The 24,930-nt window shown below is 35.3% G+C and overlaps 1 protein-coding gene across 5 annotated transcripts in view; it reads right to left on the bottom strand.

Moving 5' to 3' along the window:
- The window catches only part of MPDZ (multiple PDZ domain crumbs cell polarity complex component), a 150,757-nt gene that overhangs the window by 104,978 nt on the left and 20,849 nt on the right, over positions 1-24,930 (bottom strand). For all 5 annotated transcript variants that reach the window (XM_034987980.1, XM_034987981.1, XM_034987982.1 and 2 more), the window contains exons 4-10: positions 9,747-9,956; positions 9,207-9,346; positions 8,338-8,551; positions 7,477-7,605; positions 5,269-5,478; positions 2,604-2,718; positions 1,979-2,067 (exon numbers count right to left, since the gene is read on the bottom strand). In XM_034987980.1, coding sequence (XP_034843871.1) covers positions 1,979-2,067; positions 2,604-2,718; positions 5,269-5,478; positions 7,477-7,605; positions 8,338-8,551; positions 9,207-9,346; positions 9,747-9,956 — 1,107 coding nt within the window. The remainder of the gene's footprint in view (positions 1-1,978; positions 2,068-2,603; positions 2,719-5,268; positions 5,479-7,476; positions 7,606-8,337; positions 8,552-9,206; positions 9,347-9,746; positions 9,957-24,930) is intronic.

The following is a 24,930-nucleotide window of genomic DNA, read 5'->3' as shown; positions in this document are numbered from 1 at the left end:
ATAATGGATGCACAGTTGTGAAAATACTAAAAGCTACTGAACTATACCCTTTAAATGGGTGAATTGTAGGCTATGTGAAGTATATCTCAATAAAGCTGATTTTTTAAAAAACTTTTTTAATGGATTAAAATATATATCTTAGGGAAAAAAGTACACTAGCTATGTTTTTAATTTTTAATTCGGTATTGGATATGGATTTAGAGTCTGTATCTATGTACTCTCTCTCCACTCTTCTTCTCCAAAATTAAAAAAAAAAAAAAGTAGTTAATTTTCATTGTATGACAAATGAAGATACAGTGGTTAAAACTCATTCCCAGGTTATAGCCAACTTAAGTGGCAAGCACAACTTGATCTTCACAGGTTTCAAGAGGTGAACAGGTGTACTTAGTTTTACAGAACTAAGCCCAAGAAGACTCAAAATTGTAATGTAGAAGCAAAGGCAGAAATAAGGGCACCTCTTTTTTTTTTTTTAATTGTGGTAGAAAACACATAACAAAAAGATCAGCATCTTAACCACTTTTACCTATAAAGTTCAGTAGTGCTAAGTTTATTCAGTGTCATACAATAGATCTCTAGAATGTTTTTACCTTGCAAAACTGAAACTCTGTAACAATTAAACAACAGCTCCCCATGTTCCCCTCCACTCAGACTCTTGCAACAACCATTCTTTTTATTTCTATGAGTTTGACTACTCTAAGTACCTCATGCGAATGGAAACATACAGTACTTGTCTTTTTGTGACTCCCTTATTTCACTTAGAATAATGTCCTTAAGGTTCAACCATGTTGCAGGATATGACAGAATTTCCTTCTTTATAAGACTAAGTAATATTCCATTTCATATATATATACTTGTACTTGAGTTGCAATCTAAAGGTAAAGACCAGATATCATAAACTTTAGTGTATATAGGTATATATATAATATGTATATATTATATATATATAATATATATTATATATATGTCACATCACAGTTCGCTTTTCCATTCATCCATGGATGGACATTTGGGTTACTTCCTCATCTCACCTATTATGAATAAAGCCACTATGAACATGGACTCTTATATTAACATTCTACACTCGTATCATAATAAGATCCCAAGGAAACAACAGAGACTTAATTAAACATAAATACATATTAAGATAAATCGGTATTCTCCAAAATGTCTTTCAAAGAATGTTAATATATGTTTGAGGAAAGAAAGAGCCCATGATTACAAAAGTTTAGGAAAACCCAAAGTAAAATAGCTTTTTCTGTACTGCATAACTTCTCAGAGTCTTAGATTTTTCAATGTGCATTATGAATCCCTAAGAGACCTTATCAGTTTTTCCTAAACTTCTCTGACCAGGAAGCCCCTGGTGTAGGGTCTCTCAAACTGTGTTTCAACGAGTAGTTAGGGTAGCCCAGTTTGCAGAGAACACTGAAGTGAAGGTGTATTCTTCTGTACACTGCCTTGAATACCAATATGCTCAAAACATACTGAGGTCACTACAATAACAATGATGAGCTTGATCTGATTAAGAGGGAGTTAAGATCTATTTCTTTTATTCCTGTATATCCTTAGAGCTAAAAAGAGGCCTGGACATGGAGCCAACAACAACAGTGTCATTCTGCTGATATTAAAAAAAGCACACGTCCCAAAATTCAGATTCAAGTACACTAAAGATTATGATATCTGGTCTTTACCTTTAGATTGTCTGCAACTAAAGTATAAGTATATTAATGTAACAAATTCATTACGACCAGAAATCAGATATATCAGAAATTATTCTATTATTCAGAACTGAGATCAGTGAAGCTTCTATCCAATGTTCTTCTACAAAATAACAAAACGGGTAATTGTAATGACAGCCTCAAATCACCAAAAAGCTTAAATTAGTATGGAGCTAACTGTAGTTCTCAAAACTGAGTAAACTAGGAGAATGCATTTCTCAACCATGAAAATGAACAAATCTCTTATTAAATGTGTTACTTACTGCTATAATTTGGTCTCCAATTTGGATTCTTCCATCATGTTCAACAGCACTGCTCTTTGTAATGCTCTTTACAAAGATTCCTGAAGGTTCTAAGATTAGAAACAGGGTTTTTGCAAAGCACACTCAAAAACTATCCATCCTTCATTCTCCACATATAAAGTCCTAATTTTGAATAAATATAAATCAACAAGCCACAGGAACAAAACCAATAGAAACTTAGTCTAGAGAATAAGACAATGATTTTTGTCTGTCAAGCACAGTATCAGTTTCTGACACTGAATTATTCCTAAGGAAGTTTTTGATCAGTTCATCCAACAATCTGAAAATACATAATATTGATTCAATATCTTTTTAAGATTTTTTATTTATTTATTTGACAGAGAGAGAGAGACAGCAATAGAGGGAACACAAGCAGGGGGAGTGGGAGAGGGGAAGCAGGCTTCCCGCTGAGCAGGGAGCCCGATGTGGGGCTCGATCCCAGGAACCTGGGATCATGACCTGAGCCGAAGGCAGATGCTTAACGACTGAGCCACCCAGGTGCCCCATATTGATTCAATATTTCACAAGACAAAGATATCAGAGGCAATTCCTAAGTAAGAAAAAAAAAAAAAGTGTTTAAAACTACCTAATTTTTTATCTCCAATGTAACCAGCAATGGTAATTCCTAATCCTTGGACATTTTTAGTGAGTTCTACATCAAATGTCTCACTTTCTTCACTTTTCTGAGTAGAAGCATCAACCTAAAATAAAATCAGTAAATAAATATGCAGAACAAGAAACATGTATACAAACAAGATAAACTCAAAAAGCAACAACCTATGTTTAGGAATAATATAATATCATTAGGTGGCAAAGAAACTACGGAAGAGACTACTCCTTCAATCTTGACAACATGAACTGAGCATTACATTGTTACTCAAAAGTAATGTCAGCAGTAAGGCTGAACACCCACTTATCAGAAAAATGCATTATGATTTGTGTATACAAAATTTTAAAAATCAAATAGTCTCCTATTAACAAATTCTATTTTCAGGGATGGCTTATCTTCGTTTCTACAATTGAAAGAACTCATGTTTTGAATTCAGGTCAACACGTTCAAATCTGAATTTTTCTAATCATTGCTTTGCTCAACTCTCTATCAGGAATAAGAATAACAAGTCCAGATAACATTTATTGAGCAGTTTCTATGTAACAGACATTTGAGATGTCTTAATTTACTCCTTAGTACAACCTATGAGGGAGGTACAATTCCTATCAGTTTTTCTCTGGGGAAACTGAGGAACATAAACCTTTCCAAGGACAAACAGTAGGCAGTCTATTAGAGGCAGGATTCACATACAGGTAAGTTGGTTGCAAAACCCCTGCTCTTAAAATGTTCTGCAGTGTGTAAGATCCCTAGTAGAATATAGGAGCCATAGTGTCCACTCAGGACACTGTCCACTAACTTGCTGCTACTACTACCTTAAATGGATAGTTGATTCTAACACCAGGAATAGGAGTTCATCTATCTTCCAGACATTTTATTAATACACTGATGATGACTTTGAAAACCTGTGAAATGCAACAAAGAGCTATTTAAAATTGTTACTGTATTTGTTTTGTAAATTCAGACTTTAACTTAGAAGCTCTTTATAAGGAAAGCATGCCTTTCTGCATTGATCTTCATCCCTGAAAAGACAGCTGAAAGCAGGCTCCTCTAACACGTAAAACTATTCTTTTTTTTTTTTTTTAAAGATTTTATTTATTTATTTGACAGATAGATAGAGAGCACAAGTAGGCAGAATGGCAGGCAGAGGGAGAGGGAGAAGTAGGCTCTCCGCCGAGCAGGGAGACGGATGTGGGGCTCGATCCCAGGACCCCAGGATCACGACCTGAGCCGAAGGCAGCCGCTCAACTGACTGAGCCACCCAGGTGCCCCACACGTAAAACTATTCTTAATTACACATTGGGCTGAAGGGCAAGGTTCTCTGAATTCAGCATTAGTGGACTAGCGCAGTAAAGTTATCAGCAAGCTTCTGGCATTATGTACTTGTATGGTACCAGCAGAGTCCCCAGAGAACCCTACAAAAATCACAACAGAACGAAGGTTCGGATGGACATACAGGTTGGGGCTAGCTGGTAATATTTTTTTTATTTTCTTTAAGCCAACTCTGACTATATCTCACTGATAGTCCATCTAAGTGAGATACAATTTTATAGTAAAGTTTGATTTATTTTTTTCATTGCACATAATTATCTGTGCAAACTTAGCAAAAGTTTAAAGTTTAGATAATTACAAGAAAATGACAGGATGAAATCTGCTTCAATTGAAACAAATGTGTTTTCTATTTTTAATAAGACTTATGCGAGTGCTATTTTAGAGGGTGGCAATTTGACTATCGAATGGTTTTAAAAGGGGCACAAGCTTCAGAAATGATGATATGCACAGAATAGATATTTTTCTAAGCTTTCAATTACATCAAGTGGTTTTCGGTATTGCATTCATTTATATATTGCTGAATAAAATGTTTTGTTTACCACAAAAGAATGTGATTTAAATACTTTCATACACAAGCTTTCTTTCTTTACTTCTTTTTCTCTGCAAAAAATAGCAACTAACTCAAGCCTAAAACAACAGAATCATGGAAATTTCAAGTGTTCTAATAAAGTTTTAAAGGGCTTATAGAGGAGGTTAGGCTATTAAAAAAGAATCCATAGCAACTAATTAGAAAAAACTTTAACAGAAAAATATCATAGATGTTTTTAGATCTATGAAAAAGGAATGCAGGACTTGCATTTGCTATAAAGCTTATCTAGAAATTGAATGTAATTCTGTTTTTAAAGCTTTAAGAGATTTTTGGATAAAATTATTTTGTTGATACTCCCACCCCTATTCTCCCCCCCCCAAAAGACACTAAAAGGAAAGGTATTGAAAGAGAATGATGGAACTCACAGCCTGCCTAACGGGAGAGCCTTCTAGATAGAAGAAAAATAAAATTAAACATTTTAGTTATTAGTAGCAAATAATTCCTTAAAATTTTATCATCTTGCAAAAGATTATCCTCATAAACGTGCTGCTTAGAGAAAGATGTAAAAGAGTAACCTAGAATTTTTTAAAGAAACCTATTTTTCATGTTACACATGATTCCTAATTAATAAGATATTATTAGTGCTGAAACACATCTACACTTGAATTTTCTTTCTTTAGCACTAATATATGAATGAGTATCATTAAGTCTAGTTTCTAAACAGCACTATCATCTAAATGCTATTGTCTATGAGGCTCCTAGTAACTGCTTCTACCTACTTACCCGCATTTCTGGTGCAGAAGATGGGGATGAGGAAAGGGTGATGCCCAAAGAGGAGGGTGCTGCTGGTTCTTCTACGGCCCCTCTTGCGATCATCAGTTTAACTCTGTTTCCACATTGCCTGAGCACTTGTGCTACTTGCTCACTGCTCATTCCTGCTAGATCCGTGTCACCGATCTTTAGAATGTGATCTCCACTGCACAGTCGCCCATGCTGAATAAAGAGACCAGTTAATCAGGCTACTAATATTTTAAGTTCGTCAGAGAAATCCTAAATGAGGGAAAGAGAATAATTTAAAAATAGTAATGTCAATTATCAATCACGGAACATTAACCATGTGGTTGTTATTTTAACTGTCTTTTGATGCATCTTAACATTATTCAATGTGATACAAGTAACTGAAATTCACAAATATTCCTTAAATCAACAGCTGATAAGAGCTTTTCAATTTGATTTCTACCCATTATATACAGGAAAATAATAAGCCTTTTATAAGTTTTTTAAGAAATAGAAAAAAAAAAAAGAAAATGCCACTAAGCAAAGATGAAGCATATGCAAATACATATTACTCAAAAAATACAGAAAGACCACAAAAAAGCAGTGAATTAATACATTTCTGTCTTGCACTTTCAATTAAAAATATCCCTAAAAGAATAATTTTCAGACGAAATAGATGAAAATTTAGATGGATGAGTCTTACTATCCTCCATACGAGCACTATTCACTAGAAATTTCTGCAGGGACAGAAATGTTCTGCATCATCCAATATGGCAGTTACTACTGACATGTGGTTACAGAGCACCTGAAATGTGTTCAATCCAACTAAGGAACTGAATTCGTCGTTTTATTTAATTTTAAATTTTCTTTATTTACTTTAGAGAAAGCGAGCTTGAGCGGGGGTGGGGGGGTGGGACAGAGGGACAGGGAGAGAGAATCTTAAGTAGACTCTGTGCTAAGCGTGGAGCCCGACTCAGAGCTTGATCTCATGACCCAAGAGGTCTGACCTGAGCTGAAACCAAGAGTCAGACACTTAACTGACTGTGCCACCCAGGCACCCCAGGTATTCATTTTATTTAATTTTGATTAAATTTGAATTTTAGAAGTAGCAAGTAGCTACAAGTAGCTATAGTGTTAGACAGTGCAAGTCTGTACTGAAGACAAGGCTTAATTTATTGCAAACCAGTCAACTAGGGGAATTTCATTAAATACTGTTAAAGGCTGGCTATTATTTAAAAGGAAGAAAATATGCATATTATTGTGCTACTGTCAATACCTCTACTGATAAAGCTGCCATTAAACAGGCTTTTCATATATGAATATGAGAAATATTTGCTAAACTGACTTTCTAGTTTAAGTTCAAACACACATGCAAAAACAGACAACTTTATAAACAAAACGTTACAACCAAAGCAAAAGTTACTGAACACTAGAACTTTTCAAATTAAAATATAAATCATAACCAGTAACTTTACAACAATTTTTCTCACATATATTCCAACAGTGTCACAGAGCATAATGGCAACGCTTTAACAAACTACTCCGAGTGATAAAAATAGGCTGTGCTTCATTTACAAAGATGACACCATCACTAAAGGGACAAGTCGAATCTTGTTTCTTCTCTCAATAATATTCTTTTTTCCATAATACCTTGTGACTATAAAATAGCAGACTAGGTTTATAAATATGATTTATGATCATAAAATAAAGGGTAGCTACCTCTACAATGATCAAAACCATAACCTGGGCTTTAGTCTGTGGCTCTACAAGAGTCTTAAGATCATTGCCTAAAACTGTAACTTAAGGGGTGTTTGGGTGGCTCCGTTGGTTAAGCATCTGACTCTCGATTTCGGCTCAGGTCATGATCTCAGGATCCTGGGATCAAGCCCCACATCCAGCTCTGTGCTCAGCATGGAGTCTGCTTGAGATTCTCTCTCCCTCTACCCCTCCCCGTTGCACTCTCTCTCTCTCTAAAATAAATAAATCTTTAAAAAAATAAATAGAATTGTAACTTAAGAGCAATGTCCCTCTTCAAAGATCTTTCTCCGAGGGCTAAAAGTAAACACTTTAGGAAAAGCCCAGCAAAACAGAAGTTCTAACTCAGCTTCTTTGACATTATGTAAGGCCAAAGTTTCTTCTTTCTAACAGAAAATATAAAAGATGAAGGCATATAATTTGATAAAACAGCATAAAACACCTGTTGGAGTAGCTTACCTGGTCAGCTACTCCTCCAGGCAGAATGGTTTTTACGATCACTCCAGTTGCTTTTCCTCCGACGATGCCAAATCCCAGTCCAGATCCATCATTCACCAGTTCAATAGTCTCTACATGCTGCCAGTGAACCTGAAAACAAAACTCCTATATGACTTTGAAAAAATTTGGTGGAAAAACTGAAATTTTATTATAGTTGAGAGTTTTGTGAATATTATTTTGTGATTGGTATCAAATAATGGAGTTCAGATACAATGTTCAGATACAATGTCCCTTTGATTTAGTATAATTCCCTTTCAACAGATTGTTACTGCTATTGATATAATCATTCTTGAAATTATCAATACATCTTTACAGTGACCGCATTTAACCAGTTGAAGATAGGCACTGATTTGTAAGACCCTTTGTAGAACTTCTAAAAAAAGAAAAAGATCAAGGAGAAATCATCACCTGTTAAGATTATCTTCTATAAAATCTTGCCTTACAGGATTTCTAATTAGAGGACTCCTTGAAGTCACTGACAGCTAACTCAAACAGTATAATTCTGTAATTTATAAAGCAAAATCAAGACTATTTTCTGTCTAAAGATAGAGTCAGGTTTGTTGAAAAACTGAATTTTTTCTTTTTTTTTTTTTTGAGGAATGTGGTCAACCAGAAGAATACACAAAGAAAGGTAAAAGTTGATTTAGAAGGCAGTAACTTAATCGTAATTAAAAAACTAATATTCCAAGCTAGGGAGAGATAAAAGAATAAAATGGGAAAAACTCAAGAAATACAAGGACCTACAGGAAATGGAAATCTGTAGACAACCAAAAAGGACTAGAAAAATAATATCTGTCCCTTTTACAAATCTTATGTACTTACAGGGTTAGAGTGAGCTGAAATTGTGCTGGCTGCAGATGGAGAACGGGAAACTATGGGGCTGATGAGGTGAGGCAATGAGCCTCTGGCAATAACTAGCTGGACATTATCTTTGGCTTTCTGCAGGATGCTGATAGCCTGCTGATGTGTAATTGTCTGATCAAGTGCCTGTCCATTGATAGCAAGGATCTGATCGGTTTCCTTCAATCTTCCATCTCTATCAGGAATGAAAAAAGGAGTAAAAGACATCTGACAGCTCTCAAGAAAATGACAGCTTCTTTGCATATATTTTCAGGTTATTTTTAAGCCAGTTTTCTAATGTCCACACTTTTTAAGCTTTTCCCTGCAATTTTACTTTTGAAAATGTTAAGTTTGGGCTCTAGTTATCTACCCCTAATCAATCCCTCCCATTTAAAAGCCACCTTCTTTACAGCTACTCACTCAACCTATATGTTTTGTCTTAGATGTTCCTATTTACTACAAATAAAAGCAAAGGTGTATACATTTAGTTGTTGTTGTGAGTATATTAATAAAATATAGCTCAAGTTATCATGGGTCATTTGTATACTTATTCTATATTGCAACTTTTAAATCCGATCAAAATGAGCCCATTTAATAATAATGAGAATAATGTCCTACTCAAATTCTCCTTTCCTTCCTAAAAAGTGTTTTATGACCATATTTAAAAGACATTCTCCCTTCCGAGGACTGGCTTTTTATCACAGTGATGTTAAAGATTTCTAAAAACTGATTAATAACAGATTATATTACATTTCAGTTTTTATCCATTTTCTTTCTCTAAATTCTCCCAAGGTCATCAACACCTTCTGAATACAGTATCAGAAACGGAGAAGACGTCATAACAATCATACCTGTGGGCCACACTGCCCTCTTGGATCTCCTGCACGAATATTCCCAGTTCTCCCCGGTTTTCGCTCCTGAGTCCCACAACACTAAACCCAAGACCTCCACATGGAGGTTTGAGGAGCTCAAAAACTTCTATGTGGCGACCCTGTTCAGGAAACAAAGCAAGAAATAACTTTTAATTAAACGTTAATCACTCCATTCACAGTTATCTTATTAGTGGCATTACTGAGTTTAAAAAAAAAATTTAAAAGAATTTTCTCAGATAACATTTATCACGCATCACCTAGAGTGACGTATTTTATTATTGATCCTGAAGAATAAAAATAAATAAATAAATAGAAAAATTTCTGAACCACCCAAACTCACACAAAATCCACTTCTTTTCCATTTCAATTTTTTCAGATGTTATAAATGTCCTCATAAATATATTTAACCATATATATTATATATTTATATAATGTGATGTAAACATATACATATTCTTCCAATTATTCAGGACTTGTTTACACTGTTCTATCATAACTAACAAGAAGAAATGTTCTTACCTGGGCCATATTCTTGATTAGTTGATCAAATTCATCACAAGCAGGTTTCCCATTGATGTGTGGAGTACCAGATCCTGTAAATGCTTCCAGATTCCCATTATTTGAGGATGATAAGAACAATTCATTTTGCAGAGTAGGAATTACAGCTGGACTGAGATGTGGAATGTGAGCATATTCGACATTTGAAATTGCCAATGTTGCAGTGTTTACCTAAGAGCAATATGAAGATTATTAACAATTTTGACATTCCATAAACAATTTCACAGAAAACATCCCCAGCGGTAATAATGAAGTACATATGAAATTTCAAAATTCCCATACCCTTTGATTTAGCAAATTAATTTCAAAGAGAAAAATGAGAATAACACACAAAGATATATGTATAAGGATGCACAATACAGCATTGTTTATTAAATGGGAAAAATTTCAAAACCTACCTCCAGTGTTCACCTTTAAGGTACTCATTAAAACACACACAAACACACATTCACATACACACAAAAGTGAAAAAGGCTAGTTATCAACCAATGTGTACAGTACAACACAATGCACATTCAAAAAAGATGTTTATATTTGTATTAAACGTCTGGGAGAATATACACCAACCAACCAACATAACATTAGTTGTCCCTGAAAGACAGAGGGCCATTTAATCTTTTATATTCTTGAATTTTTAAAACAATATATATAGTAAAGAATTTGGTCTTTCCTGGGGCGCCTGGGTGGCTCAGTCGTTAAGCATCTGCCTTCGGCTCAGGTCATGATCCCGGGGTCCTGGGACCGAGCCCCGCATCGGGCTCCCTGCTCCGCGGGAAGCCTGCTTCTCCCTCTCCCACTCCCCCTGCTTGTGTTCCCTCTCTCGCTGTGTCTCTCTCTGTCAAATAAATAAATAAGATCTTAAAAGAGAAGAATTTGGTCTTTCCTGAAGAGAGGTCTGACCTTTACCCCCAGCTCCTAGGAAGTAACCTCTAAACCCTTGGGGTTTCCAGATATTCATGGTGGGCTCCAAGGCCACAAGGTCTCAGCCCCAAACTGACACTAAGTTAAATCACATAGGCAGTCAGTCATGCCTATGAAACGATACCCTAATAAAGTTTCTGAACACCAAACTCAGATGAGCTTCCTGGATTGGCAACACTCCATACATACTGTTACACATCAATTCTGAAAAGGAAACACTTTATGAGGAAAATGGAAGCTTCATATTTGAAATCCTCAGGCTGCACTATGTGTCTCTTCCTCTGGCTGATTTTTTACCTGTATCCTTTCTTTATAATCAACCGTAAGCATGAGTAGAAAAGCTTCTAGTAAGTTCTGTAGGTCCTTATACTGAATTATTGAACCTGAGGAGGGTTGGGGAACATCCAGAACTTGCAGTTCAGCTCAGAAGTGAGGGTGGTCTTTTGTGGATTCTTCCCTCTAACTTCATAGTTCGAACTTAACTCTTTGCTGTTGGTGTCAAAAGTCTCCAATGGACTTGGAAGTCTGGAGGATTGTACCCTCCAGCCTTGCCATTTGACTAACTCCGGGTACAATGACATAAGTAAGTAACAACAATGACAAAAAAGATCATTCCATTCTGGAAAAAAACATTCTATGATTACTTGTATGTGCCTGTTATACAGAGCATCAAGTTAAAGCGAAATAATTTCCCATTTCTGTAGGGTGTCTGTACTGTAATTTTTTATCCACAATTTTTATCAGAAAGAGTACATCAATGATGACTTTGGATCACTCTCTGAACTCATCTCCTGCACTATGTCCTTCACCCAGCAGGATCTAGCCCTACTGACCCTTTCACAGTTCCTCAAACCAAACTGCTCACTCTATCAGCCACGTACATCCTTCCCCAACATCTACATGCTTGTTGCTTTACTTCAATCAGGTGTGCTCAACTTTATGCCAGAGAAGCCCGCCCTGACAACCCTACCCAAGACAGCACCCCACCATTATGCTCCATGAGCTTACCCTGTTCTGTTTTTCTTCTTGGCACTTGCCATGGACCCTGTTGTCATGGAGTGTACATCCAAATCTGTGTGGACAGACTAGAATGTAGAATTCCCCAGTGGAGGAATTAGACTATTTTATTCTCTCTTATATTCTTCATTCTCTATAAGAGTGCCTTGCACAGAGTTGGCATTCAATATGCATTTGCAGAACAATTTTATTGTTTATTTTCTTAGGGATCTACTTTGATTTCATTTCCCCAACAACCCCCCCACTACCATTATTTCCATTTTTCAAATGACAAAATTACACAAAGTCACACATCTAATAAGTAGATTATGACCAGGATTTTTTCATCATGGCGTTCTTATGTTTGTACTATACACATAACAGTCACTTGAGGTATCATTTCTGGGAATAAGGCATTAGGTAAAATTTACATTGACAGAGCATTCAAAATATTTTACAACACATCACCAATCCATGCCTAAGAGTTTGTTACCTATCCTTAAAACTAAACAGAAGACTCAGTTAAGTTAATGAGGTTACCAATAATCCAACTTATATTGGCTTATATTATATTGGCTATCTATAATCACCGATGAAGAGAGATCATTGTGTTGAGAAGAGGGTTTTGGGAATTCTTTCAAATGGTTATTTTAAAATCTACAGCAGGCATGATCAATTATTATTTTTTCAAAAGCAAGCTCCTTATGCTAAACTTGATTTTTTTTTTTTTTTTATCCTGAGCCATGGCAACTTCAATAAAGTCTGCCAGCAGAAGATACACCACTCAGGTTGAAGCAGATGGCATAATGAAATCTGTGACAGGCTGAGGATCCCACACACCAAGACCTAATGCCTATAGTATGTTTGCATAGGAGAAAAATATTTGGACTTGTGCTACAGTAAGCCAGAATGAACAAATCACATTCCAAGAATAAAGATTTTATCTATATGAAGTTAACTGGTGAAACAGAAGCTCTGATTTTATGAAAGACTAGGTGTGAAGGCACTCTAGAAGTAAAGTTACAGGACCAGAAAAAGTACAGTACTATGAGAGTCATATAAAAGTACTGAATATCAGTGTTTTTTTTTCCAAATTTGTTAAAGCTTTAACCAATGTCAATGACTCCTCCTGTCTCCTCCTGACCCTTGAGGTAAATGTAAGAGCAGAGGTTAAAGAGATCACATATTTAAAAACGAAAATTTAATCATATCATCATACAAAAGGGCTGGTTTTAAATGTGCAGATTTACACTCAGAAAAAAGCACAAAGCACCTTCTGACTCTGCTGTAACTGTTTAACAAAATGGCTCTCTGAACTATAATCTCCTTGCAAAACAGGAATGTATCTTATTTGTCTTGATAGACCTGTTCATAGCAGACACAGCATAAATGTTTAATAAAAAAAGCTTGACTCCCATCTTGGTTTATAAATATAAAATAAACACAAGAAAACACAACTATCTGGTATTTTTATATACAGATAAACAATCTGTATAATTTATGGAAGTTGCTAGTAAATGAGCAAGAGTCACCAAATAATTACCTGTTCTCTGCTTAAGTTCTGGCTGAGTATTTCAATCTAAAAAGGCCTTTTATGTTCTTAGTAAATAAACATATTAATTTATGGATTTGAATTAATGCTAATACCTAAAACATAACTTAAAATTAAGATTATGTAAATTACTCAATTAAAAAGCCGAATTCTTTGTAATAAGGCAGGATGAAACACCCTTCAGTATTTAGAAGTATAGATGAAGTCCTCTTTTAAGACACAGTCAGTGGGGGCCTGGGTGGCTCAGTCAGTTAAGTGTCTGACTTTGGTCCTGGGATCCTCCCTGGTCAGGCTCCCCACTCAGCAGGGAGTCTGCTAGCCCCTCTGCCCACTTGTGTTCTCTCTCTCTCTCCCTCTCTTAAACAAACAAACAAACAAATAAATAAATAAATAAAATCTTAAAAAAAAAAAAGGATGTAGTCAGAACAGAAATTGGTTCCTGGGTGGCTCAGTTGGTTAAGCGACTGCCTTCGGCTCAGGTCGTGATCCTGGAGTCCCGGAATCGAGTCCCGCATCAGGCTCCCTGCTCAGCGGGGAGTCTGCTTCTCCCTCTGACCCTCCTCCCTCTGATGCTCTCTATTTCTCATTCTCTCTCTCGCAAATAAATAAAATCTTAAAAAAAAAAAAAAATTTAAGAAATTGGTTCAGTTATTTCAAAAGGCCATGTAAAGCAGAAATCATAACACAGGACAAATACATAACTTAAGTACTTTATTTTAACTTAAAGCATGAATGTATTTATTCACAAATATCCTGATGCATGAGAGCTCCTCACTTCTTTCTTGCACGAACTGCACTCATTTAATATGGCATTATTTTCAATTTCAGTCTCTTTAAGATGAAGCAAGAATGTGGACTCCTGAAAAATAATTTCATTAAAGAAACCTGGATTTTTATGAGCTCTTTCTTCAGTGTTTTACAGTTTGATTACACACAACCAATTTACCAACAATTGTTTTATCAATTCATTTATGTGGTCTTTCAAAAGAATTTAAGTAAGTTTTCATGGAAAAAATCCTTTGCCATCAATTTTTATATTATGTAACAAAGACACGTAATTATAAAAATAATTATGACAGGCAAAACATCTCTAAAAATGACTGATAAATGCACATTTACCTGGTGACAGCTGCAGAAGCACACACAAGAAAATGCCTGAAAATAAGTGTTTTGTGCTCTAAGCATCAGTCATACGCCTCGCAGGACAGTAGCCTTTCACTTAGCAAGTCACTATTTGGAGGTGGGCCAAGAGAGCTGCTTCTGTAACAGTTCTATATACAATTAAGCTCACCCTGTGGGCATAGCTATATCAGAGTAACCCTTCCACTGGATCAATCAGAAACTTTATATAAAGTGCTGTGAAAAAAAATCTGTAAAGGTATCAAAAAGAAATAATCACTGCCATATTCTATTCATCAGAAGCAAATCAATAAACCCACCCCACACTCAAGAAGAGATCACACAAGAGCGTGAACACTAGAAGGCAGGGATTATCCGCGTCCATCCCAGAGGCGACTACCCCAGCACATCATAGTAAAACTGCTGAAAGCCAACACAGAGGGAAGATCTGAAAAGCCACCTGAACAAAAAGGCACCTTATCTTCAAAGAAGAATAAAACTGACAATCTTTCAAGTTAATCAATGACAGAAGACAATAGAATTAAAAAAAAAAAACCTAAAAATGAAAACAAAAAACTCAATTTAGCATTTTCAAAATACCTTCCCTACACACACACACACAGTGTTGCTTTAGAATTCTACTAAAGAGGGGCACCTGGGTGGCTCAGTCGTTAAGCGTCTGCCTTCGGCTCAGGTCATGATCCCAGGGTCCTGGGATCGAGCCCCGTATCGGGCTCCCTGCTCCACGGGAAGCCTGCTTCTCCCCCTCCCAACTCCCCCTGCTTCTGTTCCCTCTCTTGCTGTGTCTCTCTCTGTCAAAAAAAAAAAAAAAAAAAAAAGAATTCTACTAAAGAAATACACAAGTAAATTCTTAGAAATACAAAAGATCCCTCATGGATTTCCCTAATGCAGAAAAGACTGAAAAGAACAAAAAAGGATTTAAAGATTTGAGTAAATCAGGGCACACCTGGGTGGCCCAGTCTATTTAGCATCTAACTTGGTTTCAGCTCCGGTTGTGATCTTGGTGTCATGAGATCGAGTCCCGCCTCGGGCTCTGTGCTCAGCAGGGAGTCCGCTTGAGATTCTCTCTCTCCCTCTGTCCTCCCCCACTGGCTCTTGAATTCTCTCTCTCTAAAATAAATAAATAAATCTTTTTTTTTTTTAAAGGAGTAAATGGTAATGTTTTAAAACAATACATAAAATCTGTGGAGTTTTAAATATAGACAGGAAAGAAAGTACATAATAATTACACAAAAGACACAAGGAGGGTACAAAAGGTTGAACTGTACTAAGTTCCCTTCATTTTCCAGGAAGTAGCAAAAGTTCCAATTAAAGTAAAATCAAAATAAGTTAAGGGTAATATATCTGACAAAAGACTCATGTTTGGCCTAAAAGAAAAAAATGCAAACCTCAATGTTAAAGAAGATCCAATTAGAAAAGGAACAAAGACATTTTACCAAAGAGGATATGTAGATGGCAAATAAGAACATAGAAAATGTTCAGCATCATTATCTATTAGAGAAATGCAAATTAAAAGCACAAAGAATATCACTATATACCTATCAGAATTACTAAATAAAAAAGTGACAACACCAAATGCTGGTGAGAATGTGGAGAAAATGGCCTGCTCATGCACTGCTGGCAGGAATGTAAAATGGTAGAGCCCCTCTGACAAAGAGTTTGGCAGTTTCTGAAAAAAACTAAACATGCATTTACCATACAACATGGCAATTACCTCTTAGGCACTTATTATACAGATATGAAAATTATGTACACACAAAACCATGCAGCAGCTTTATCTACAAGAGTGAAAAACAGGAAAGAAACAAAGGGTCTCTTAAGAGGTGCGTCCATACCACGGAATAATACTAACCAATAAAAAGGAACAAAATATTGAATAGACACACCAACTTGGATGGTTCACAAGAGCATTATGCAGAATGAAAAAAAGACAATTTCTAAAGGGCACATACATTATGACTATATTTTTATAAAATTCTTGAAATTATTTCGTTATAAAGACAGAAAAGTTGCCAGGGGACAGGGGTGGTGGCGGGGAGGGAACAGAGTATAGCGATTAATGAGTAACGCAGAGAGATCACTGTGGTGATGGGACAGTATCTAGACTGTGATGGTGATTACACAGATCTATGCAAGAGAAAGAATGACACAGACTGAAAAAAACTGACAGGCACTGAACCATTATCAGTTTCCTTGGTTTTGATATTTTACTTTAATTACCAAGATGTGACCACTGGAGGTAGCTTGGTGAAGTACATATAGGACCTCTCTATACAATATTGAAAAATTACTGAGAATCTATAATTATTACTACATTATTACAAAATAAACTGTTACAAAATTACAAAACATTTTTTTAAAAAGTTGACTCAAATAGGCCAAGGATACTTACTATTATCTTTAGGGTAACCGCTAAAAGAATAATAGCATGCTAATAGAAGATAAAATAAAAAATGAACTAATAAAAAAAGAAAAAATGAATAAACAAGACAAAAAGAAAACAATAAATGGTAAATTAAAATAAAATTTATTATTACATTAAATGATTATAATTTTCAGATTGTATAATACAACAAAACACAAATACATGCTGTATACCAAAGATACAAGTTAATAATAAAAAAGATAAAGATGAAAGTAGAGAGATCCACCCTACATTAACCAGAAGAAGCCTGGTACACCTGCCCTAGTATCAGATGAAGCGTTACTGGAGATAAAGAGGGACAATTCATATAGATAAAGGGTTAATTCAGTAAAAGACAAGACAGTCTTAGTCACCTAAAAATATAACCTCAGGGGCACCTGGGTGGCTCGCTCGGTTAAGCGTCTCCCTTTGGCTCAGGTCATGATCCTGGGGTCCTGGGATCTAGCCCAAAATAGGGCTCCCTGCTTGGCAGGGAGCCCGCTTCTCCCTCTCCCTCTGCCACTCCCCCTGCTTGTGCTCTCTCTCTGTCAAATAAATAAATAAAATCTTAAAAAAATAAAATAAAAACAAAAATATAATCTCAAAACATGTAAGGCAAAAAAGGACTCAGAATCTAAATGAGAAACAGATACATTCACAAACATAAGTAGAGATTATAATTTATCTCTTTCAGTAACTGATAGGATGGGAGGATCAATAAGGATATGAAAGATCTGAACAACATTCTAAATAAAGTTGATAGAGTCAATATAAAAAAGCAGCTCTATTTCCTAGAAAAAAACAACCACAAACTAAAACTTAAAAAAAGTTGCATCTAAAATATGATAAAATTATTTTAAAAAGCTGGAATACAACCTAAAGTTTAGAAACAGAGCCACATATATTTGACCACATGATTTAGTGTGTCAATGTAAGGGAGAAAAGAATGATCTTTACAATAAATGGTTCTGGTTCAAATGGACAGTCAAATGGAAAATTAACTAACATACATACTTTATCTCATACCACAGCTGAAATTTAGAAGCTAAAGCAAGCTTCTGAGAGAAAATCTCTATATCCTTGGCATAACCAATAATTTCTTAAGTAGGACAAAAAAGGCAATACCATAGAGGAAAAGTTTTAAAAATTGAACTTTATTAAAATTAAAAAAAAACCCTGTGGTCATCAAAACATGTAACTAAGAGAGTCAACAAGCAAGATACAAAACAGAAAAAGACAGCTGCAATACAAATGTCCAGCAAAGAAGTTGTATTCAGAAAATTAAAAAAAAAAAAAAAACACTCTCGTAAGTCAATTAACACTGAAAAACCAATCGAAACAATGGCAAATGACTTAAAACAGGAACTCCACCAAGGAGGATATCCAAATGATCAATAAGCACACGAAAAGGTGCTCAGTATCATTAATCATCTTATGATACTACAACATACCCACCAGAGTGGCTAGAATTGGAAAAAGAGAAATTTAAAGCTGACAGTACCAAGTGTAAGCAATGATGTGGAACAATGAGAATTTTCTTACATTTCTTACATTATATTGAGAGCATAGTCCTACAACTATTTTGAAAAACAATTTGACAGAATCTACAAATGCTGAATATGTACTTTAAGACCCAGAAATTTCACTCTTAAGTAAACATCCAAGAGAAATGTACGCTTATGAACATCAAAGGACATGTGTTAGAACGTTTATGGCAGTTTTATTTATAATAGCCAAAAACTAGTAAAAGATTACAATCAAAAAAGTACAGATATAGTCTAGTACATTCATACAATGAAAGCTGGAAAAGAACTACAGCTACATATAACAACACAAAGGAATATCACAGACACAAAGTGAAGACAAAGCCAGGAACAAAGCATGTATACTCAGATTGCATTTAAATAAAATTCAAATACTTATTCATGGGATAACAGTCAAAACAGTGTCTGATGTGACTTCTACAAGGAATCTAAAACAGCCAATCTCATAAAAACAGAGAGTAGACTGGAGGTTGCCAGAGCTTAGGGGAAGTGGGGAGATGTTGATCAAAGGGTACAAACTTCCAGTTATAAGTAAGTTTTTGAGATCTAACATACAATGTGGTCACTATAGTTAAAGATACTCTATGGTATATTTGAAAGCTAAGTGAGTAGATCTTAAATGTTTAAATCACACACACACACACAAACATTATTACTGAGGTGACAGATATCTTAACTAACCTCACTGCGGTAATAATTTCATTTTATATGTGCTTATCAAATATCACTTTGTAGGGCGCCTGGGTGGCTCAGTTGGTTAAGCGACTGCCTTCGGCTCAGGTCACGATCCTGGAGTCCCTGGATCGAGTCCCACATCAGGCTTCCTGCTCGACAAGGAGTCTGCTTCTCCCTCTGACCCTCCCCTCTTTCATGTGCTCTCTCTTTCTCTCTCTCTCAAATAAATAAAGAAAATCTTTTAAAAAAAATCACTTTGTATATCTTAAACTTACACAGTTATATGTCAATTTTATCTCACATAGGCTGGAAAAAAATAGTGATTCTTTTGGGGAGAGGATGAGGATCAACTAAGGGGATACAGAGTATTGTGGAGTGTTAATAATTTTCTATACTTTGATTTAGGTGAAGAGTTATATGTGTACATTCAATTTATACAAAATCCTTGAACTATATAATTTTGCCCTTTACTGTATGTTAATTCTCTCTTTTTTTTTGAAGTTTGCAAGGTAAGTGATAAAATCAGAGCAGAGAACCTGGGGCACTCCAGTGACTGATAAAACATCCACTTCTCTGAAAGAAAGAAGGTGCTTTGAATAGCCTCTGTATTATCAAGCTAAATCTTCTGCCAGAAACTCAGAATTTAAAGTTCAATTACCAGGCATTCACCTTAAATGAAAGAGAATATAGAAACTGGGTATCTGAAGATGAAGCCAAAACTATTACTGTGATGTATGACTCTCTGCAGGCTTGATATGGATTCAACTGGCTAATTCCCATCCACAGAATAAATCCTTCAACAAGTGCTCAAGTCAAGATGAATCCTCAGCAAGTGCATTTTAACCTCTGCAGCACACATAGATTTTTCTTTCTCAAAGATTATGAGTTTTTACAACTTGTAATCATTTAATTGCACACCAAACAAGAAAAAAATAATCATTATGCCATCTAATACTTTTATACTGAAGTATTTTGACCCACCCTGATATAAAGTTGATATATCTGAGATTTCAAAATTATAAATTTTTTCAATACCTATTATACAAAATTAATTTCTTTCCAAAACTACTTGAAAAGATCAATGTCTTAAATATTTTGATCATATAACCTATGTACTTAAGTTTAACCAAATATAACGTCTTCAAATATATAGATTTGCTAAACGATTTAAATCTGCTAAAAATATTGAAATATTGACTTCTTATGTTTCATCTATCCCTTCTGGGTTGTTAACTGAAAAGGAAATTAATATTATTAGCTCTATTTTAATGGCTAACATCAATCTTTCCAGAAGTACTTGTATAATTGTCTAGAAAAATGATCGCTTATGTTCAAACTGAATTTCCTAAAGCATTTTTCTATAGATTATCAAAACCTGTTTTCTGGTCCTGTTATTTTGACTTATTCTGAAAGCACAGAATAGCAATGACAATAAAGTGACGCAAATGCTTATATAATTTGATGGATATTTCTATCATTTCAAAGCTAAAATATGTATTATCTTGCATTAAGCAAGAAAAATGACCACTGCTTTTACAATCCTAGTTTTGGTAGACTTTAAATAAATTTATAAACATATATTGCTAGTTCAATTTCCCAGTTTTTTGTTTGTTACTCCCTAACGTAATGAGAAATAAGAAATAAGGCACTCTCTGGGGAATTTGCCATAACAGGTGCACCTCATAGAAATGCAGACTGTTTTTTTTAATCTGCACCTTGTCTTTTCTTCTTGCAGAACAAGAAAAGTGCTTATTTTCTTGTGAATTTACAAAAATGCTGTAAAACACTCTCTGGAACTGATCCCAATTATGAAATGCAAAGATGGATAGGATACCAAGAGTATTCAATGAAATATAGCACCTAAAATGGTAGCAATCACAGGAAAAAAAATTTTATACATAATAGAACTGTATTTCAAGTTTGGAAGCAAGGGAGGCCTCCTTTTCCATAAATCTTTCAGTGAAATACTGATTAGAGCACAACTCTGATGCATTATTGAACAGGCAAACCCTTACACAGTAATTGATGGTGGCACTCTGATTTAATGATCCTTATTTTTAAAGCTAATTAAAGAAATTGAGTTGCATGTTCAAAGGGGATTAGCTTAATGTGACGAGACTATTTTGGACATAAAGTACCTCCACAGCTCCTGAACTAAACACGATAGAAAACGGAGCAGCAAATTATAAGGTGGCGGGAAGGGATGCATTTTCTGATGGAATAAGCATAATTTCACATTGTCTATGTGAATTTCTTTTCATTCATTCAAATACTTACTGAGCACTTCAAATGTCCAAGACATTGGGCTCTAGGGGGTGCGACAGTAATTAAAGAGATAAAATGCTTTGCATAATCACTAATATGTTAGATATCCTATAAAATTGCTCCACCAGGCATAGTTCACCCACCTACTAAGATAGAATACCTTTCTTTTAATAGCTATGAATTGTTGAATAGCAAAGCAGATAGTGGACGAGAATTTTTGGATATTCTTAAAGTAGCCATTGAAGATCATTGGCTGATAAATTTAAAATATAAGGTTACTGAATTTAGAAAATAATTCCTTAACCCAAGGATGGTTAAGCAGTCATTCTGAGTAATAAAATGTAAATTTTCTGCATCTGTCTCTGTAAAGTTTCAGTGGCACATTTGTCCTAAAATTCCCACGTGCTAAATAAAAAGGATAAATGATCAACCAAGAAACTCAAGATGAAAGGCAAAGAAAAAAATGAATTAAAGAGTACCTAAGACTCTTATCTTCTCCCTTTTGATATGTAGAACGGCATATATAAATGACCAGTAATCTACCTAAAGCAATGCCTATTGTTATAGACTATTAAATGACAAGATCAAGTACAAAACTGTAAAGTCTATACAATGTAAGTGATGTCATCATGTTAAATGAATGGCCACATGGCAGGTTATGCTATTTTAGAATGTTCTAGTCTTCACTCAGAGCTGCATCTATGAAAATTTTATTTATTCTTAAAATTACATCATAATTAGAATTAATACACAATACATAATGCACTAAAATGTCAGGCTCAGTTAGCGTAATGCAAAGTATTCCATGTGTATTTTATAAACTAATTTTTTAAAGGTCTGAATTTCACTAAAATCTATAGAAATACTCATAGTTGAAAAGATTCAAATCCCCCCCATTTCCTTAAAACGCATATGAATACTTGAGTAAAGATTGCAAAATAACCTGAACTTAAAATAGTCAGTTTTGCTTTAAACTTTTTTCATTATTATTATATAATAAATTTTAAGTTTACCATTTAAAAAAATGTTAGGTTCTACAATGAAGTAAGATATTACAGGATTCTTTAACCTATCTCCTGAGTTCCTGAAATTCCAATTAAAGTCCTCTAATTTCAAAAGCAATGGTTTCTTTTTCATACTTGTTTGATCTTTTTTGATAGTACTTAACTTTTTATTGTTATTAGGGGAGAGGTGTCTATGATAGGCTGAAAGAAAAAGACACTATTCTTATCAGCTCTTTCTCATCAAGAGCAATAGTCTATTACCTGCCCCCCCAAGTCACTTTAAAGAGTTCTTGATGAAGGGGGCACCTAGATGTCTCAGCTGTAAGCAGCTGCCTTTGGCTAAGGTCATGATCCCTGATCTCTGGGATCCTAGGATCAAGGGCTCCCCCCCTCCCCCGCCACCCGGGTTGGGCTCCCTGCTCAGTGGGGAGTCTTGCTTGTCCTGCCTCTCCCCCCTCAGCCCCACCCCACCTCTTCCCCTCCTTGGCCCTGCCCCTCCCCCTGCCTTGTGCTCTCTTGCTTGTGGTGCACTCTCACTCTCAAATAAATAAATAAATAAAATCTTAAAAAAAAAGGTTCTTGATGCAGTAGTTAAAATCAGTTTTTTTCAATCTTGACTCTTGGGTATACATCTTTTTAATATTCTGTGATTCAAAATGAGAAGTGAACATAACACAATTCTGGTGTATAAAAAATACAATTCTGGTCAGGGTGCCTGGGTGGCTCAGTTGGTTGAGCATGTCTGCCTTCTGAGCATGATCTCTGGATGTGGGATCAAGCCCTGTGCCTGGCTCCCTGCCTCAGTGGGGAGCCTGCTTTTCCCTGTCCCTCTGCCTGCTGCTTCCCCTGCTTGTGCTCTCTCTCTCTCTCTCTCTGAGACAAATAAATAAATAGAATCTTTTAAAAAAGAAAAAAAATACAACTCTCATCTAGAGGAAAAGCATTATTGTTTGAGTTGCAAGCTGAACTAGCTACTTTCCTCATGAGCACCATGTTACTTGAAAAAGCAAATGAAAGTCAAAAAAATGATTGTACAAACGATATATGGCAGATAATTTCTCAAAAATAAAGTAAGCTTCTCACTTCAAGGAAAACAACTTACAGTAATTGTGGCAATAGTAAAATTTGAGGTTTCAAGTGACAATTAGAATTTTGGAAAACTTGTTAGCTGCCACTCTGTGCTTGACACCTTTCCACAATTTAAAGACTATTGATAATACCAGAAGCAATATTAGCAAGTTTAAATTTATGATATTTATGAAATATGAAACTTAATTTTCCTGTTTTTTCAAATTTTCCAGACAACCAATTTATTACAAAATTATACATGGTTAAAAAAAAATTCAAAGCACAAGATAGATTTTACTGTAATAGAGTACAAAATGTTCATTGATTTGGTTTCTGATTCCACCTTATAACTTAATTTTAAGAAACTACCAATAGGGGTGCCTGGGTAGCTCAGTCAGTTAAGCATCTGACTCTTGGTTTGGGCTCAAGTCATGATCTCAGGGTCGTGGGATCAAGCCCTGCATCCAGCCCCATGTTGGGCTCCATGCTCAGTGGAGACCCTGCTTGAGATTCTCTTTCTCTCTGCCCCTACCCCCGCCCTCTGCTTGCCTGCTTGCCCACTCACACGGATATGCTCTCTCTCTCAAATAAATCTTAAAAAAAAAAAAAAGAAAATACCAATAGTTTTGGTGCAGTATCAAAGAAGGATATCCACAAAAATGCTATCCTCCTCCCTTTGCCAGCTAAATAGCTACATGAGGCCAGATGTTCTCCATATACATCAACTAAAACAACAAATCCAAACAAATCAAATGCAGAATCAGATACGAGAATCCAGTCTTCTATTAAACAACATTAAAGAGATATGAAAAAAGGTAAAACAGTGCCATTCTTCTAATTTTTAAAGCAACGGATTACTGCTATTTTCAAATGAATTAATAAATATTTAAAATACTTCTCAATGTTAATTTCTAACCTGAAAAATATCGATGCATAAAACCACATAAATTAAAGCTCTTTGAGGTCTTCAGTAATTTTTAAGAATGTAATGGGGTCTTAAAACCAAAATATTTGAGATCTGCTGCCTTAGAATATTAAATTTCAATAGGAGGAAGAAGCACCAAGAAGAGAATCAATATTTATTGAGTGCTTGGTAAGCACGAGCTTATGCCTTGGAGTTTTTAGATCCATGTTATTTAGTTCCCACATTACAACTAATGGAGAGGCAAAAAAGAGGTTCAGTGAAGTTAAATACATATATAAAGTCACCTACTAATAAATATCAATGACACAACACAAATCTGGGTTGTGTCTGTTTCCAAATCGTATTAGACTACACTGCCAGCAACTGAGATCAGATCATAACGAAGGCCTCAAATCACCAGGATATCCTGAAATCATGTTCATTACGCTGTTTACGAGGCCAGTGAAACAAAAACTACAGAGCCCTATGATTAAGACCTGGGGTCTGAAGTCAGCCAGCCTACATTTAAATACTAGCTCCAGCATTTAATCTCCCTGTGCCTCCATTTCCCTATCCATAAAATAAGGAAAATAACATTATCTAGTACATCTATCTACTATTATCTACCACTGGAGAGTATCGTTGCAATGGTGAAACAGAGACAATAGTTCC

The sequence above is a fragment of the Mirounga leonina genome, unplaced genomic scaffold (assembly GCF_011800145.1).
Source record: "Mirounga leonina isolate KUSES-001 unplaced genomic scaffold, KU_Mleo_1.0 Mir_447, whole genome shotgun sequence".
Taxonomy (NCBI): Eukaryota; Metazoa; Chordata; class Mammalia; order Carnivora; family Phocidae; genus Mirounga; species Mirounga leonina.
This window is presented reverse-complemented; position numbering and strand designations above follow the sequence as displayed.